The sequence below is a fragment of the Euleptes europaea genome, chromosome 19, assembly GCF_029931775.1.
Source record: "Euleptes europaea isolate rEulEur1 chromosome 19, rEulEur1.hap1, whole genome shotgun sequence".
Taxonomy (NCBI): Eukaryota; Metazoa; Chordata; class Lepidosauria; order Squamata; family Sphaerodactylidae; genus Euleptes; species Euleptes europaea.
This window is the reverse complement of record NC_079330.1, coordinates 19,198,768-19,217,029: the sequence shown is the minus strand read 5'-3', so window position 1 is coordinate 19,217,029 and position 18,262 is coordinate 19,198,768. Positions and strand designations below refer to the sequence as shown.

At 46.9% G+C, this 18,262-nt stretch overlaps 1 protein-coding gene across 1 annotated transcript; it reads right to left on the bottom strand.

Annotated features, from left to right (window-relative positions):
• Positions 1 to 483: 483 nt before the first annotated feature.
• On the bottom strand, positions 484 to 15,815 carry MDH2 (malate dehydrogenase 2). Its single transcript, XM_056864956.1, has 9 exons — positions 15,691 to 15,815; positions 11,245 to 11,413; positions 10,890 to 10,973; positions 10,096 to 10,205; positions 9,836 to 9,961; positions 6,624 to 6,701; positions 4,974 to 5,073; positions 2,491 to 2,642; positions 484 to 799 (listed from the first exon to the last, which is right to left on the bottom strand). The coding sequence occupies exons 1-9, from the start codon at positions 15,754 to 15,756 to the stop codon at positions 668 to 670; spliced, it is 1,017 nt and encodes a 338-aa protein (XP_056720934.1). The 5' UTR covers positions 15,757 to 15,815; the 3' UTR covers positions 484 to 667.
• Between the last annotated feature and the right edge of the window lie 2,447 nt (positions 15,816 to 18,262).

Sequence of the window (18,262 nt, the reverse complement as noted above, 5' to 3'; positions counted from 1 at the left end):
GCACTTTGGAACTCCCTCAGGGAGAAAAGCAGGATATAAGTGCCTAAAGAAATTTGCTGTTATGACGGAAGGAGACAGGCGTGATCTTTCGCAGAATGGGAATTCAGGTGACCGTTTTGTTAAAAAAGCATGGCTGGTTTGAGTCCTTATGCCTACCAAAGCCACATTTTTTGGCAACACTCAGCAAACTTTCAGTAGCCAGCGGGAGCCGCTGCAGAAGACACACATGAACACACATGAAGCTGCCTTATACTGAAGCAGACCCTTGGTCCATCAAAGTCAGGATTGCCTGCAGCGGCTCTCCAGGTTCTCAGGCAGAGGTCTTTCACGTCACCTACTTGCCTAGTCCCTTTAATTGGAGATGCCAGGATTGAACCTGGGACCTTCTGCATGCCAAGCAGATGCTCTACCACTGAGCCACAGCCCCTCCCCACTATGTACAACCACAAAGACAGCCCCAAGTGGTCCAGGAAATACCCTGAAAAAATAACAGGCGACTTTATTGAGGAACAAAATGTGAACTGACAGATCAGAGGGAGAGTAATACACTTAATGCAGAGGGGCCTTCGGACAAAGCCAAGGGCCTTTGTCTCCTGAAGCCTTTCAAAGTGACATGATGCACCTTAAATAAATTAAGGGGACTGTGGTACTCTTCTTTTTTTCGCCTTCACTTCACGCTCTTGGCAAACTCCTCTCCTTTCTTGATGGAACCTTTTAGCTCCGAAATTGCGTCGGCCACCATCTTCTCTTCGAAAGGAGAGATCTTGCCAATACCCAAGTTTTTCTCGATGCCATTTTTCTGTTTGGGGGAGAAGAAAGTTGCAGATTAAGCACGCTGAAGCTTTAGATACATAGGTAACCTGCTCTGAAGGAATGCATGGTATGGAGAGAGTGGACAGGGAGAAGCTTTTCTCCTTCTCTCGTAATACCAGAGCACGGTCATCTGCTGAAACTGGAGGGTGTGAGATTCAAAACAGACAAAAGGAAGTATTTCTTCACACACTGCATAAATTGTGGAACTCCCTGCCCCAGGATGTGGTGATGGCTGACAATGTGGAAGGGTTTAAGAGGGGAGAGGACATGTTCATGGAGAAGAGGGCTATATATGGTTACTAGTCAAAATGGATACCTAGTCATGATGCATACCTATTATCTCCAGTACCAGAGGAGCATGCCTATTATATTAGGAGCTGTGGAATACAGGCAGGAGAATGCTGCTGCTGTCATCTTGTTCGTGGGCTTCCCATAGGCACCTGGTTGGCCACTGTGTGAACAGGCTGCTGGACTTGATGGGCCTTGGTCTGATCCAGCATGGCTTTTCTTATGTTCTTAATGATGCAGCTCCTTATCCTTGCTCTCCTAAATGTTTGGCCAGAAGCAATTTTGCCAGGTCTCATCTTTTTCAGACAGACAAGCTTCTAGTCCTTATGGCTACGAAGGTAGATTTGAAGTGGGTGAGCTGTGTTTGCTTTATCTCAGAATGGTGGCTGCAAAGGATTTCTATCGACTGGGAGGAATACATAAGAAACTGCCCCAGACCCTTGAGCCAGACCTGTGGGACCCTTAAGGCAAGGAATCACTCAGCCTACATACCCCTACTTGTTGGGGCTATTTGGCCTATCAAGGTCAGTATTCTCTACGCTGACTGGCAATGGATCTCCAGGGTATGATTATTTTATAAATCTTTTCCAACAGGAGGGAGCAAGCTTTCCTGAGGTCTCAGAGTAATTTCTTATTGATATTCCAGAACGGCCACCGGTGTTGCATGAAGAAATCAAAACACTAATTGGCCAGCTAAAATCAAGGAAAGCCCCAGGTCCTGACATGATTCCTCCTGAATTATTGAAGCTTCGTCCTGATTAGTGGGCTCCACCCCTAGCTGCTCTTTTCACTGTAATCGATAGAACAGGTGAAATCCCAGATACCTGGATGGATATCTGGATCTCCAGGGTCTCAGGGGAAGGTCTGTTACTCCACCAACTACTAGATCCTTTTAACCAGAGATTGAACGTGGAAACTTCTGCATACAAAGGAGATGTTCTACCGCTGACCTGTGGCCCCTTCCCCTGAAGGCTTCAAATCCTGCCTTTTCCCATGGCTTGCAAAAACCACAAGTAGCCCCATGGTAACAGTTGAAGACTGATGTGCAATAGAAGTCATGCCCCAAAAATAAAAAAAAAATAAAACAGAGTAATTTTTGCTGGTTGCCAAATTTCACTTTGGGGGCAGTTACAATTGCCTGAAGTAGGCACGACAGAATTCCTTCACAGTACGGTTTGCGTTGGAAAACCATCGGCTCTTCTGAAATCATAAAAGAGTCAGCTGGGAGCTGGGAATCAAACAGACAGCGTTTCGATGAATTTCAACAGAATGGTGCCATTGACTAGACAAGCTAAATCTACCCCTGGAGTCTTGTGGAGTCCCAGTTACGCCTTTGTGGCATTCTGCAGATAAAGATACTCCGGGCAATGAATCACCCGGCCTACGTACCCCTAGCAGCAGCGGCGTGGAGAAGTACATGCACTCCGTTTCCTCCGATCGGACGAAGGAACATTCAATGACCCCCTCCTTCCCATTCATGGCATCCAGGACGGAAAAAACGAACCGGGCGCCGGCGTAGGCCATAGACAGGGTGGCAGAGCCTGTGGAGGAAAAAAGGTTATTCAAGGGGACGCCGGATCAGGATTCCGTTCCCTACAGGCCAATTCTGAAGCCACTTTCCAAGAATAAAAAGGGAACGCCCCAGTGGTTGTGTCTGCAAGCATCGTGGCTTATTGAGATATGGATGGCAATTGATTCCAAAGTACAAAGCACGTCTACTGACTTGCATAACCAGTGCCACCCCTCCCCCCAATAAAGTAGCGCTGGCATATTTTTGCAGGGTTCCAGATACTTTCTAAAAGGATGGCAGAGGTCCAGAGACAATATGCTAGGATCAAGTCTCACTGAAATCCTCTGGCAGTGGTCTCATGTAGTTTTCCCCTGGCAAAAGCCTACTTGTTCTGGGCCTAATATCCCATATTTGGATATCCAAGCTAGAAGTTTGCCCAGTAGGTGTTTGGCATATAGCTTCCCTACTATGGATAAAAGACTTATTGGTCTAAAGTTGGATGGAGTTGTATACTCTCTCTTGTTATGAATAGGTACCAAAATCACACTTGTCCATGCCTCTGGCATGACACCAGTTTTATTCACCCATGTAAACAATTGGGCCAGTAGAGGGGACCATCAGTTAGGGTCCGATTTGAGCACTTCTGGGCCTAGCACATCTGGGCCAGACTGAAATCAAGAGTAATAGAAAAGAGCAAGAGTCCAGTAGCACCTTATTTCCCCTCTCCTTAATCTAATAAAGGATTGTTCCGAGGAAGGGAGACTGAGGAGTCTCCTATGGGAAGGATCAGACCAGAGGGTGAAGCAAGTAGCTAAATTCTGTGCCGCAAAATACAAGATCTGTCAGACAAAGCTGGGGCTTGGTAACAACTTAAAAGGGAGAATGTTTTAATAATTCGAGGTCTGTTTATGAATCATATATCTATATAGTTACTGTATATTCTCCAGTTTTAATTCTGTAACCGATATGAATGTTTTAATGGCATTTTCCATATTAATAATGAATCGGTAGCACCTTAAAGACAAACAAAAATTTATGGCAGGGTATGAGCTTTCATGAGCCACAGCTCACAAGAAGTGAGCTGTGGCTCACGAAAGCTCACACCCTGCCAGAAATTGTGTTAGTCTTTAAGGTGCTACTGGATTCTTCCTCTTTTCTATGGCTATTGTCATACTAACATGGCTACCCACCACTGAAATCAAGAGGTTCGCTCTCACTGGCTTCCACAGAACGTGGGCACAGCTCACTCACTCTGGATTGCGTCACACGGCTTCTGAATGGAAAGAAGGATTTCTGCCTTGCAAAGGAAGCTAATTTTAAACCACATGGGCCCAGCAAGGGTGCCAAGAGTGGCAACAGTTGGGGCTTGTGGCCTGGCGGCTGGATGACGGGGGCTGTGTATGGACTGGAGCCCACGCTCGGACGGCAGGCTCACACTTAGGGCTTGACGTGGCACAAGGGGGGCACAGATCTCACCCAAACAGCAGCATCACTTCTTTAACTTGGGTAATTATTCTAGTGCTGTGGAAGTTTGCAATAACCAACTAGCCCTGGGCTACACTCAAACCTGCAGTGCTCTGTCTGCAGACTGCAGAGAGCCACATTAGCAATCACTGCCCAAGAAAGAAACATTTACCGCCATCACTGGCATGTGGGCCTGCTCCTCAGGGAGGCAGGCAGTTTCCTGGCAGCTGCCCTTTCAAGGGGGAAACCCCCTGCCAATCACAAGCCCCACCTGGCAAGGGCCTTGCCCACTTCCCTGAAACATGGGACAGGGGCCACATTGAAGAAGAAGAAGAAGAGTTGGTTTTTATATGCCGACTTTCACTACTACTTAAGGAAGAATTAAACCAGCTTACAATCGCCTTCCCCTCCCCACAACAGACACCCTGTGAGGTAGGTGGGGCTGAGAGCACTATAACCAGCCCAAGGTCACCCAGCTGGCTTCATGTGAAGGAGTAGGGAAACAAATCCAGTTCACCAGATTAGCCTCCACCGCTCATGTGGAGGAGAGGGGAATCAAACCAGGTTCTCCAGATCAGAGTCCACCACTCCAAACCACTGCTCTTAACCACTGCACCATGCTGGCTACACATTGGAGGAACAGAGCTCAGACGAGTCACAAGCAGCTTGCTGAAGAGCTACACGTGGCTCCCGAGCCACTGAGTGAGTTATCACCAATTTAAGCCAAACAAAAGCAGCATCTAAGAGAGGCGGAAAGCCTGGTTAGTGGTGGCTGGCTATTGGCAGGACTCGTTCCAACAGGTCACTGGTAATTCACAATCCTCTCCCTCACTGTAGTGCTTCCCGACTCAAGAACGCTCCATAAAACTCAGGCAGTGGACTCTCATCTCGAACCAACCTGCGCCAGCTTTTGCTTTGACCACTTCCGTCCCTGCCTCCTGAATCCGCCCCGTGAGCGCCGCCAGCTGGTCCTGAGGGAAGTCCACTTTGGGGGTGCACTGCAAAGAAAAAAGGGGATGTCACCAGCGAGCCCCTGACTGCCTTCAAGTCTGCCAGAGTGGTGGTTAGAACCCGGGTTTTTTGGGAATCTCAAGTTCCCCGTCCGTGCCAGCAGGGAAAATGGGCTCCAAAGCGTCATCTGACAAGCAGAAGTCTGCCCACAACTGCCGCGAGGACGGTGCAGATGCCCACCTGATATATTAGCAATGTGCAGACTTAGGAATGCTTAGTCTGGAGAAGAGGAGGTTGAGGGGGGGACATGGTTGCTCTCTTTAAGTACTTGAAAGGCTGTCACCTGGAGGAGGGCAGGGAGCTGTTCCTGTTGGCAGGGAGCTGTTGGCAGCAGTGGACAGGACTCACATTAATGGGTATAAATTATGGGCGGAAAGGTATCAGCTGGACATTAGGAAAAAATTTTTACAGTGAGAGTAGTTCAGCAGTAGAATTGGCTGCCTAGGGAGGTGGTGTCTGTCTCAGTCTTCCAGTAGTGGCTGGAGTAACGCTTGTCAGGGATGCTCTAGGCTGATCCTGCATTGAGAAGGGGGTTGGACTAGATTCCCTGTATGGCCCCTTCCAACTCTGTGATTCTAATTTCCATCTTCTGACCCTGGGCCCTCCCAGCCAAAGCTATTAGCAGGGTGGATCTCACCTCCACCTAGCTCATAACATCACCTCCCCACTTCAGCAACTTGGATTCCACCATGCAATAAAGGCGCAGAAGCCTCTGGGTCAACCTCTTATTTTTGTAAAGGGCCGGAGGAACAAATAGCACCATACGTTGCTCTTTCTGCACAATACAGTGAAAGAGCAAGAGGCGGTGTGTCACCTAACTCGGAAGGGGCTGTGGTTCAGTGGTAGAGCATTTGCTTGGCATGCAGACGCTCCCAAGTTCAATCCCCGGCATCTCCAGCTAAAGGGACTAGGCAAGTAGGTGATGGGAAAGACCTCTCCCTGAGACTCTGGAGAGCCGCTGCCGGTCTGAGTAGACAATACTGACGTTGATGGACCAAGGGTCTGATTCAGTATAAGGCAGCTTCATGTGCTCAACTTGGAAGAGGCTTGTCCTGGGAAATTAGCGGTGCTCATGACAAGTAAGGAGAGAGAACATGGCCTCTTGGATGACTGAGAGCAGAGAAGGAGGTGGAGACAGCCAGCTAGGATAGGACTGCAAGGCCATCCCTGCTGTACATGTTCATTTCCAAGGAATCCAGAGAGACTCCTTCTACAGGCAGGCACATGGGTCTCCTTTCTCCACAAGCCCAAGGCTAGACTACTGTCACTTGCTTTTACATGGGGCTGCCCTTGCGGGCTAGGTGGAAATACCGAGATTCAATTGCTTTTTGGCAATGGGTAACAGAGGCCCCTCCTTCACATTTCTGACCTGCCAGAAGTTCTACTGCATTAAATCCAAACTCTCTTCCCTCCCATCATCTCTGCAGCTTCACTTTCAAAGCTGGTATCCGCTATGCTGACACCTTTCTAACACCCGGCCTTTTTGAGGCCAGAAATATCGATGCCAGAAAACACCGTGAGGCATCAGAGCACAGACCTGAGAAATGAGTGGGATGATGGTCTTGCCTGCATGACCGCCGATCACAGGGACATTTACACGAGCTGGATCCAAGCCCTGCGGAAGAGTCACATTTTAGGAACATTTTCAAGTCGAAGCATGCAACAGTCCATACAGATCTGTATCATCGGCTGCCACAACCAGCAGCACACCTACTGAGCTGTGACCAGCACGCCTTTCTTAAAGTTTGCATGACCTAGAATCTGGATGCTCACGAGGCATAACTGAAGCCTAGTGGAACTTTACAGACTGGGGGGGGGGGGGGACTCCAGCATGACTGAGCTCACAAAAGCTTATCCTGGGATAAATTTGGTGAGTCTTTAAGGTGCCACTGGACTTCTGTTTTATTTTATTGCAACAAACTTAATACAGCTACCCCTCTGGAGTGAGTAACCTGCAAGCGAGAAACCCAGTGTATCTCAATTTTTTAAAAAACACACACAAACCAACTAGCCAGGTTCTTCGCTCCCATGGAATCTGAGAAATTCACAAGTTGGTGGGAAACTGGATACAACGCTACCTGGTCCTTTCTCCAAGGAACATTTCATGAAGGCCTTCCAGTGTATGATCAGAAGAGAGGCTCTAGAGCAGGGGTGTCAAACATAAGGCCCGTGGGGTGGATCTGGCCTGTTGAGAGCTCTTATGCAGCCTGTGAGCCAGTTAAGGCAGCCACCCCCCCCTCGATCTGGGCTGGCGAGACATGGCTGGCCCAACCAACATTTATGTCATATCCGGTCCTCGTAACAATTGAGTTTGACACCCCTGCTCTATAACCATTTCTGACCACTATCCTTCCCCCTCTTCATTTCCACATCTACCCTTCCTTGGCCCCTTCTCCCCCTTCCTTTGCCAAGGTACCCCACACTACAAGACCTTTGGTGCTGGCAATGGGACGAGTCGTTGCCATACCAAAAATAGTCATTTATACAACCCTAACCAAGGGGAAGCAGAGATCATTACATTGTTCCGCTCTGCCTCTGAACTCTGCAACTTAAGAGCAGGTGCTAAAAGGGATCTGAATTGTAAATGGGCAACAGGCAAGACTTACAGTGCAATCTTATGGTGAGTTACTCCAGTCTAAGCCCACTGAAGTCAATGGGCTTAGATTGGAGTAACTCTCCACAGGATTGCACTGTTAGACGCATGACTTCTGGAGACACCAGCTGAGTACTCTGACAATTAGCTTAACTTGACCTCAATGGGGACAAAGAGCACCGAGCTTTCCCATGAGTTGATGGGCCATAGCCTAGAGCTGAGAAGAGGATCTGGAGCTGAGAAAGAGAGGAGTGAAAGACCAGCTCTGCACTCAGAAGCCCCCCACCCCACCCCGCTCTTTCTTGTTTCTGTTGTCTATTTCATATTGTCAGCTACTCTGCCCCCTTGCCCCAAGCGGAATATAATTCATTAATTAACTGCCACTTCCTTTGACCTTGATGGCAAGCTAAGAGTTCTGGAAAGGCGCTGGAGAGCCCCTGAAATCCAACTTAGTATATACCAAACTGCATCATGGGATTTTCTATTTATTCTCCCTGTGTTCTTGTGCCAAGGTGAAGAGAGGACACAGCGTGCTGCCCAATTAAGCATCAGGACAGCTTTGCAGCTGGTCAGATTGCCTGGCTTCTTCTTGGCCCTGGACTTGGGAACAGAACAGGAGTCTCCTTTTAATAAGGCTTTTGCAACTGACAAAAATGCCCAACCAACTGCCAAACTGTGGGGGGAAAAACACCTATACAGTGATGAAATTTGATGGAGGTTGACACTTGGAGGGACCTGGAAGGTTTGAATCCAAGTCACCTCTGCTAATGGCAAGGCAGCAGCGAAGATTAAACGCGATGCTGCCAAGTGCAAACTCTGCTGCTGTGGCCAATGGCAGGATACTTCCTACCCATCTGACAGGCTTAGATGCCACCATAAGAATCAGCAGTGAGTTCGACATGCTCAGAACTGTCAACCTTTGACACGGTACAGGCTGCATTCAGATTCCATGTTTAACCACCCTTCTAACAGATACGTGCATGAATCCAGCTTGTTGCATGGCATGCCTGTTTAATGGTAGACAAAGGGGTCATGTGAATGCCACCTTACGCATCTGCTCAAAGCTCAGACATTTGTAAGAGAGAAGGCTCACAGCAGGGGTCCACAACCTTTCTGAGCCTGTGGGTGCATTTGAAATTTTGACATGGCATGGTGGGCACAGCAACAAAATGGCTGCCACAGAAGGGGGAGCCAGCCACAAAATGATTGCCACAGCTTAACTTCAGTAGCACAGTGCAGAATCTTGTGCTGTAGTGGTAGCTGTTACCAAAGCAACATTTTAAAAAAATCCACATGGCCTATCTCCAATAGACAACCAGAAGCCTTGCTGGGTACAAGCCCTACCTGTCCCCACCCAGTTCCTGAAACACTTGGTGGGTGCCAGAAAAGGTGTCGGCAGGTGCCATGGCGCCCACGGGCACCACCTTGGGGACCCCTGGTTTGCAGCACTTACAGCAGTGCACAGACACATATTGGTGGAGTCACAGCCCCTTTGTATAGTTCTCTTCTCTTCTCTGAAGACCAGCATGCCCTAAGCCCTGGTTCTTACCCCGTTTTAACCCTGTGTCTTGTTTCAAGCTCTCCCCCTTTTTGAGTTTGGATGATGTGTTACATACACAAAAAAGCCAAGCCCAAACCTGTAGGCACAAACTAAAAAACAAACGATGACAAATAAATTAGCCAACTGTGGATAAATTGGCTCATGGTACGGATTCTTTTTTGGGGAGGTGGGGCTTGAAAAAAACATTTTAGATTCTCTTGAGAAGCAAAAACAGCAGCAGGTTTCAAGAGCAGGGGCCTGGTGGGGTACTAGAAAATACGTGCTGGGCAAGGTAGTCATGAAAACATGACCAACATGATCCTAGGAGATCCCGCTGGACCAGACCAATGGCCCATCTGGTCCATCATATTAGTTTTCAACAGGTGTATCTGGAAAATCCACAATGATAACACCAAAGTAGCAACAATAGCGGCTTCAGCAGTTGCAATCCACCCCGTTCGCTTCCAAGTACAGGCTCAGTATCCCTTATCCGGACTGCTTGGGACCAGAAGTGGTCTGTATTTCAGATCTTTCCATATATTGGAATTGTTTGGAATTTTTGCCCAGGGCTGCACTGATTCATTTTGTTTAATATTACAGCACTAAATATTCTTACCTTCAACTCAGCAACAAAGGTATTTGCTCGGACAATGTCCAGCGTTGTAACACCGAAAATTCTGTTGGGGTTGTACACTCCGTGCTTCTTGAAAACCTCTGAAGTAATTGGGATGGTGGAATTGACCTGAGAGAGTATAAACAAGCAATGACCTGACACAAGAGCACCCTTGTGATGTGTTTTCCCTTAAGAACAACGCATTCATGTAAAGTGGCTTGATTCCCCCAATTCCTTGTGGAAGAGAGCTTGGTTTTTCTTACCGGATTTGCAATAACACAGATCATAGCTTCGGGGCAGTGCTTGGCACAGGCCGCTGCCAAATTAGCTACAATGGTGGCATTTGTATTGAAAAGGTCATCACGGGTCATGCCTGAAAATCAGATGAGTAAAGCAATTAGCCATTTTCTGGTCTCTGAGCCCACCCAAATCACGCCACAAGAAAAGTAAGACTGCAGCTTACTATGCCCACAGCTAGGCAATATAGGGCATTAGTTTGCAAGAGGACACATGGCGTCTGGGAGATCGTACAAGAAACAGAGCAAGGTGTTTTCACGCAAGCTGAATAATGCACTTCCCTTTCAATGCACTTCAGTGATTGTTTGCAAGCGGATTTTGCTGCTTTACATAGTAAATTTGAAAGTGTTTTAAAAAGTGTTTAAATTACATTGAAAGTGTTTAAATTGCAAACACACACCCAAGTAAAGTCACCTCTTGATGCTGGCAGTAAACCAAGATCAATGTGGAGGCTATCCAAAGACAGCTGCCTCCCAGAATCCTGGCCATACCTCTAAAACAACAGGCATGGAGGGCTGCGGCTCAGTGGAAAAGCAACTGCTCTCCATGCAGCAGATCTCAAGGTTGAGCCCTGGCATATCCAGTTCAAAAATCTCTGGTAATAGGGCTGGGAAAGGCCTCTCTCTACCTTGGAGAGCTGCTACTCACTGGAGTAGATGGGCCAGGGCTCTGTGTTTTCTTTCATATTTCCAGGTCAGCAACCTCAAACTGGGACACCATTCTACCTAAAACAGGTTCCTTTGAAGAACTTCTAACATACCTGGCTTTCTAGGAACTCCAGCTGGGATCACGACAACTTCACAGCCCTTCAGAGATTCTGGCAACTGTTCGGGTCCCAGGAAACCTGAAGTGGCAAGACAAAAAAAAAAAAAAACCCATAGATATGCTGTTCTACTGCTATTCATCTGCTAATGAAAACTGTTCATGCTCTGGGGAAGAAAACAGTCTCATGTTCCCTCACTGCATTAAAATACTTGACCAGAATGCATTTTTACCAACCCTGCTTTAGGCAACAAGATTGTAATTGCACAATTCTGACAGCTGATATCATCCCCAAGAAACCCTTTGGTTCAGCTGTATAAAGAAAACCCACAAGTAAACTGGACATGTTGTACCTTTGACTTCCGCTCTTGTTTCGATGTGGCTGAGGTCGGCTGCAACGCCAGGGGTGTGGGCGATATCATAGAGGTTGAGGCGGCTGACCAAGGGGCTGTTCTTCAGCAACAGTGAAAGAGGCTGGCCAATACCACCGGAGGCGCCAAGCACAGCCACCTTAGCATGGTTCTGGATTGGAGGAGAATAATAAAACAGGCTTAAAGACAGACCAAGTGCATTGGGACACATTTCTCTGGGGTCAGACAGAAAGACAGGAGAAGTTCTTCTCTGCAGGGATCCTCTCAAGCTCCTTCATCACTGCAGGTTAATTTAACATATGCTGATCTTGATAATGAATTTAGGCTGCTCCATCACAGACAGATGAGGCTGTCCTGCCTCATCTGATTTGAATGAAATTAACAGCAGCCAGAAGCAAATAAGTGGGTTCTGGAGCAAATCAAGCCTGAATTCTCCCTAGAAGCTAAAATGACTGATATTATAGTTTGATCTCGCCAGATCTCAGAAGTTGAACAGGGTTAGTAATTGGATGGCAGACCACCAAGGAATACCAGGGTTGTCATGCAGAGAAAGGCAAAGACAAAACACCTTTTGCCTTGAAAAGCCTACAGGGTTGCCATAAATCGGCGACTTGACAGCACTTTACTAACACATTGTACTTTTGCCGCATTATGAGAAGATAAGAGTCACTGGAAAAAGCAATAATTCTAGGAAAGGTTGAAGGCAGCAGGAAAAAAAGAAGACTCAACATGAGAGGAATTGACTCGATTAAGGAAGCCACAGCCCTCAGTTTGCAAGACCCGAGCAAGGCGGTTAACAACAGGACATTTTGGAGGTCATTAATTCATGCGGTCGCCATGAATCGGAAGCTACTTGACGTCCCTTAACACAAACATAGACGCCTGCAGGGTGGAAGTCACAGCACAAAATGAAGACTACTGTCCATAACACAGAACACCTGGTAGCACCTAAAAAAAGGATGGTTGTGTTGCTCTTTTCCAGAAAGTTTCTAGTGCTTGTGGTTCTAGTGGAAAGCCTGGACAATATAAAAGCAACAAACTCTTGTACACTAGAGTGAATCTTGGTGAGATCATCAAGTAATAAAAAAGCCAAATCCCTCCTTACGGAGCCTCTGTCCATTTTTATCTCCCATATAAACCCCTGTAATATCAAGTGCCAACTTCCCTTTCCCAATCTATGAGAGAAATGGCTGCTAAAAAAGCACGTGACAAAATCCCGGATTGTGGAACTAGAAAAACACTGCTAGAGGTTAATACATAAGCTCATTTGCCCATGTCAATAGTAGAACAAAGGAGGATTCTCTAATTAGAGAAGAGTACATCTCACTCCGTGGAGTTCTGCCCTTCAGCCAAGAAGGTAAACCTCTGCCCCTTTTCACACACCTTCTTTGGTATGCTGCTGACAGTGCAGTTCTGAAGGAAGGCAACTGCCAGTACTGGAGCCAGCCAAGATGAAGCCAAAGTATGTGCTGCTCCTTATGAATATTATCAGATAATAGGCCAGGGCACAGAAAGAGGGAAGGACTCAAAGGCAGCCTCTGTTACCGAAACGTTCCCACTGAGTTCAGAGATATGTTGACCTCCAGGTGCCAATAAGTTATTAAAGGGCTTTAAAGGCTAAAAAGAACTAGAGATTTCACAACTCAAGGCAAGAAAAGTCAAGCTCAACTGGGGTCCAAAAGAACTGATAGTGACAGGAGAGACAGTGGATTAACTGGATAGGATCACACTCTCCACAAACGAACAAGTCCATCGCTTGGGGGTACTTTTGAACTTTACACAGTTCTTGAATTCCTCAGCTGCAGCCCAAAACACCTTAGCTGCTTCAGCTAAACTCACTGCTGAGGGACTGAGTGTACATACACCATTGCTCATGCCTTTGTAACTTTTGGACTAGACAACTACAACACTATACCTGTGACTGCCTTTGAATACTGTTTAAAAACTGGTTCAGACACATGCTGCAATGCCAAATTCATTGGCCTAGTTTGTTTCCAAACCAATTTCAAGGTGTCAAACCCAATTTAAGGTGCTGCTTTTGATATATAAAGCCCTAAAATGGTCTTGTTATCCCAGGTAGTACCTGCCAATCTCTGCCAAACTTAAGGTCAATCAACGAGTCCCAGCTTCAGGTTCCAATTTTGACCAAGGCCAGATTTATCTCCATAAGAAGCCTGGCCATCTTCTGTTATCGCCCCAGACCTCTGAACACTCTTCTGAAGGACATATGCTTATCTGCCTCTCCTCTGGCATTCAGGTCCTCATCTCCTGCTGTACTTTTGTATTTTGCCATTTTAAAAACCAACAAACCCTACCATTGGACCTTGCATCCTGTTTTGTGAAATGGTGTTTAATTGTTTTGTTTCGTGAAAGTTGAAAGGTTGCACATAGGTTTGATAAACTGATCTTGAAAACAACAAATCTGATAACTCTCAGCGCTTGTACAAGACTTTACAAGAGGTCACCAATGCGGTGCCCGTGGGTGCCATGGTGCCCGCTGACAGCTTTCCTGGTGCCAGCCAAATACTTTTAGAAAGTGGGCATGGCAAGCTTCTACGCTCATTAAAAGACAGAGCTTCTGCCTGAAATGTTGAAGAGGTACTATTAGAGTTATATATAACCTCACTCCCTGATATTTTGTGGTTGGATCTGCCTCCTGTGGCAGCCATTTTCTGATTGTGCCCATCACCATGTGTCAGAAATCCAAACGTGCCTATAGCCTCAAAAAGGCTGGGAACCCCTGCTTTACAAAATGAGATTCCCTCCCATTTTTATTTGGTTACATTCATTCACAGATTAAGAGAGCAATCCTGAACAGGTCTCCTCAGAATCCTACTCAGGACTAGCCAGTGGGGCTTAGTCCCAGGAAAATATTCGTAGGATTGCACTGTAAGGGCTCTGGTAATCAGCATACTTTTGGTAACCTTTACTTCTCCCACTATTTTTGGTTTTGGGTTGACTGTCAAGGTGCCATAGTTCTACTAACAGCAGCAAAGCTAGAAGCACTTTAACAAGAGGCTTAGGCCAGGAAACCAGTAAGTGGGATCCTAAATGGAAATGGGTTCACTTCTACTCCCAGGGGCCATCGTTCCACTCTGGGACTTTTATTGGAGTCCCAGAACACGTCCACTACTCCAGGTCCTGTCATTCCACTCTGGGGACAGTCATTCCAGTCCCTCAGCACTGATTCTACTCCTATGGACATCATTCCACTCTGGAGGCTATCATTCCAATCCCAGAGCACTGATTCTAGTGATAGGGACATCATTCTACTCTGGAGGCTGTCATTCCAATTCCAGAACACTTATGCCACTCCCAGGGACTGACATTCTACTTGGGGAGGGGGCTATCATTCCAATCCCAGAGCACTGATTCTATTCCCAGGGGGCTGTTTATTCAAGATCCATTCCACATTTGCACTGGAATGTCTGTGTGCTGTAATGTATTTCAATGGATGCCATGCAAGTCAATTATCACTCCCAGCTCCCATTACATCCAGCGGCATTCCAGCATCGCCCACTGCTCCAAATGGGCAATCCTGTGATTCATTTTAGTGCGTCTGTCCTTTGGACTGCTTAGCAGGTACTCTTAGTGGAAGAGGAGGGACCTGTAGCAGCGGGGGTTTAGCGAGTGCTTCAGCTTGATAAATTTCACCCACACGTCAATTAGGAACTACTACTCAAGGTACTTCTGCAAGCCACACTGATGAGGCTGAATAAGTTGCAAGAGAAGGTTGCCAACCTCAAGGTGGATATGTGAAAAAATAGTATTCAGCTCACACTAATTATGCAAAAGTGCGATGTTATTATGTACAAATGCAAGAAGCCAACAATAATGGGGATACATGCAACAAAGTATATACAAGGATAAAGTGTAGCTAACAAGCTACTCATACAGTTGGTTAGTTTCAACCTGGAAAGTCCTTTGGAGGTAAGTACAAGGACGTATCTACTTCTTCCTTCTAGAAAGATAATGAAACTAGAAGAAAGAAGTAGAAAAGTCATTTTTTTTCACATAGTCTATTTAGTATTAGGTGCTTCTTTTTGCTAAACCTCAAGGTGGAGGCTTGAGCTCACCTGACTACGGAGATCACCTCCCCGAGAAAATGGGACTCCATGGTACCACATCCTCCACCCTCCCCAGACACTAGCCTCCAATATTGGAAACTCTATTGCAAGATCTCATTAGCAGAAGGGGGAAAAAACGCTCATATTCTTGGGTTTACACAGCTGCTGGTAGACTTTTAAAAACTTAGCTGTGCCTTGACAGATCGCCTGCGAGTTTCTTGCACAGCGCCTAAGACATCAGCGTCCGGCTGAGCACGACACGCATGCGCAGTAAACTTCAAGGGACAGGCCCGGTCACGGCCACCTGCGGCCTCGTTTCGCATCTCAAGCTCCTCTTTCGCTTCCCCCCTGGCCCAGATACCTGCGAGGAGGTAGCGAGCCCCCTGCGGAGGGCGGCAGAGGCGGGGCGGGCGAGGCGGGCGAACATGACGGGACCGGGCGGAATTCTCGCTTCTCCTCCTCGGACGACCTCCAGGCAAAGAGGGCACGGCCTGCCGCGACGGTCACCGCTCTCGCGCCAAGTCTCGCGAGAACCTGACGGAGCCGGTTCAATCCTTCTCTCGTTATTACTCTCGCGAGATCTCCAGCTTGACTTTTTGTTCTTCATGACGTCTGACGTCTCGCCGGGGATGCCTGTTCTCGTTGTTCTTATCTCGCGAGACCTCTGCAATAAGCTCAAGACGATTGGTTTTTAGCTTTCTGGCATTTCAGTCCACAAGGAGCAAAAGAGAGTATCACGTAAACTTTAGGTAGCGAAAGGAAAACAAATCTTATTTTATATTTATAAAAATCACCAGAGCTGATTCTTTTTTATTTTTTTATTTTCTTAAGTCACATACCATTTCAATATTGTCATCTTCAGAGTTACATAAAATAAAACAATTTCAAACCAATCAACCTAATCAGTATTGACTTTTTCTGACTTCCCCTCCTCTTATCAAATTAATATCTATGCAATCCCCTCTGTATTTGTCTTCTAATTCATTATAGTTCATTGTATCATTTCAATAAACTACATATTATCATCCTATCTACTTTTAATTGTTAAATACTTCATCCTTTCAACATGAATCCATTGAATTAGATTAAGTCATAGCCTTTAACATTTCCCATATTTAATTCGTTTTCGAAATATGTTCATTATCATCATCATTTGTTTATTACGGTCAAAGACCAGTTTTTACAAAAAGAGATATAATAATTAAAACAGAATGTCTGATATTTGCTCAATAAATCGTAAATTTAGTTACAACAGCTCTTGGTAAAATAGTCTGTTTGACGTAAAAGTCATTTTAACAGCTTCGCTATACCACTTTATTATTAGATGATTCTGTTAAAGATATTACCTATCAGGTTGCAAGATTCTGTGCTAGGGCATGTGCAATAAGGCACAATATGTTATCCATGCCTCCACCAGAGCTAATTCGAGCACCTCCACAGATAACTCTCGCAAGCCTACAACCCCCCCCCAATTTAAAATTATTTAAATTTAAAATTGCTTTTCCCAGGAAGGCTTAGTCCTTTTCTCCATTTTACCACGGTCTCTCGCTAACTAATAGGGTGAGAGTAACCAAGGTTTAAAAAAAAATCCGTCTTGAACACAGGCAAGTAAAATCAGAAAAGGGGGGGGAGAGCGCTTGCTTTTCTCAACTCTCGCGAGAGGCTGTTCCTCTTTGCAAGCTGGGCGGCCGTGGCACGAAATATCGCGAGAACCTGTCGCCAGTTTCGGGTCCCGGCGTTCAGGCCAAGTCCCGCGAGAAACGTCAAAGAGGGGAAGACGGGCGTGACGTCAGGCCTTGGTTACCCCGGCGTCTCATGCTTAGCAACGACACTGTGAGCGTACGGACGCGGGAATGGCCATGGCGGCTGTGGAAGCGGTAAGAAAGACGAGTCGTTTCCAGGAAATGGGGCTTCCTTGCTTGCAAGCGGCGAGCTGCGCGTCTTCCGGGCGTAGAACCTGCTCGGGTGCCTGGGAACCGGCCTCCAAGGTGGGGGGCGTGGCCAAGGGTGATTGTGACGCACGTGCGTCACAATCACCCTTGGTCACGTCCCCCACCTTGGAGGTGAACTCCAGCGTCGTGAGCACCAGGTGGCGTCATAGGAGGCCATGGTTACCATGGCGACTGGAACCCAGACCCGCACATTCGAGAATAATTCCGAAAGGGAGTAGCGCGTGTATAATTAATCAGTAATAACATTGGTGGTGGTGATTTCTAATTTAAAAGTGCATAATGGGCATTAATGGGTTGTGATTCCTTACAGCAGCCCTGCAAGGTAGGTCAGCAGTTTAGCTTCTGGATGTTTTGCTCTGCTCGTGGGAAGTTAATCATTCGATGCCTGTTAGGGGATGCCAACCTCCAGGTGGGACCTGGGGAATCCCCCTGAATTACAGCTCATCTCCAGACTACAGAGATTGGTTCCCCTGGAGAAAATGGAAGCTTTGGAAGGTGGACTCTGTGGCATTGTACCCCACTGAGGTCCCTCTCCTGCCCAGGTTCCAACCCCAAATTGCAGGAGTTTCTCAACCTGGGTCTGGCAATCCTACCCCCCATCCCCTGCTGGTGGCTAGGGGAGGACCTGGCAACCGTAATGCCTGTCAAAATGGTTAGTGAAGCACGTATAACCTAATAGTTGTGTGCGTGTGTGTTCAGTGCCGTCAAGTCGCTTCCGACTCATGGCGACCCTATGAATGAAAGTCCTCCAAAATGTCCTATCTTTGACAGCCTTTCTCAGATCTTGCAAACTGAAGGCGGTGGCTTCCTTTATTGAGTCCATCCATCTCTTGTTGGGTCTTCCTCTTTTCCTGCTGCCCTCAACTTTTCCTAGCATGACTGTCTTTTCCAGTGACTCTTGTCGTCTCATGACGTGACCAAAATACGACAGCCTCAGTTTAGTCGTTTTAGCTTCTAGGGTCAGTTCAGGCTTGATTTGAT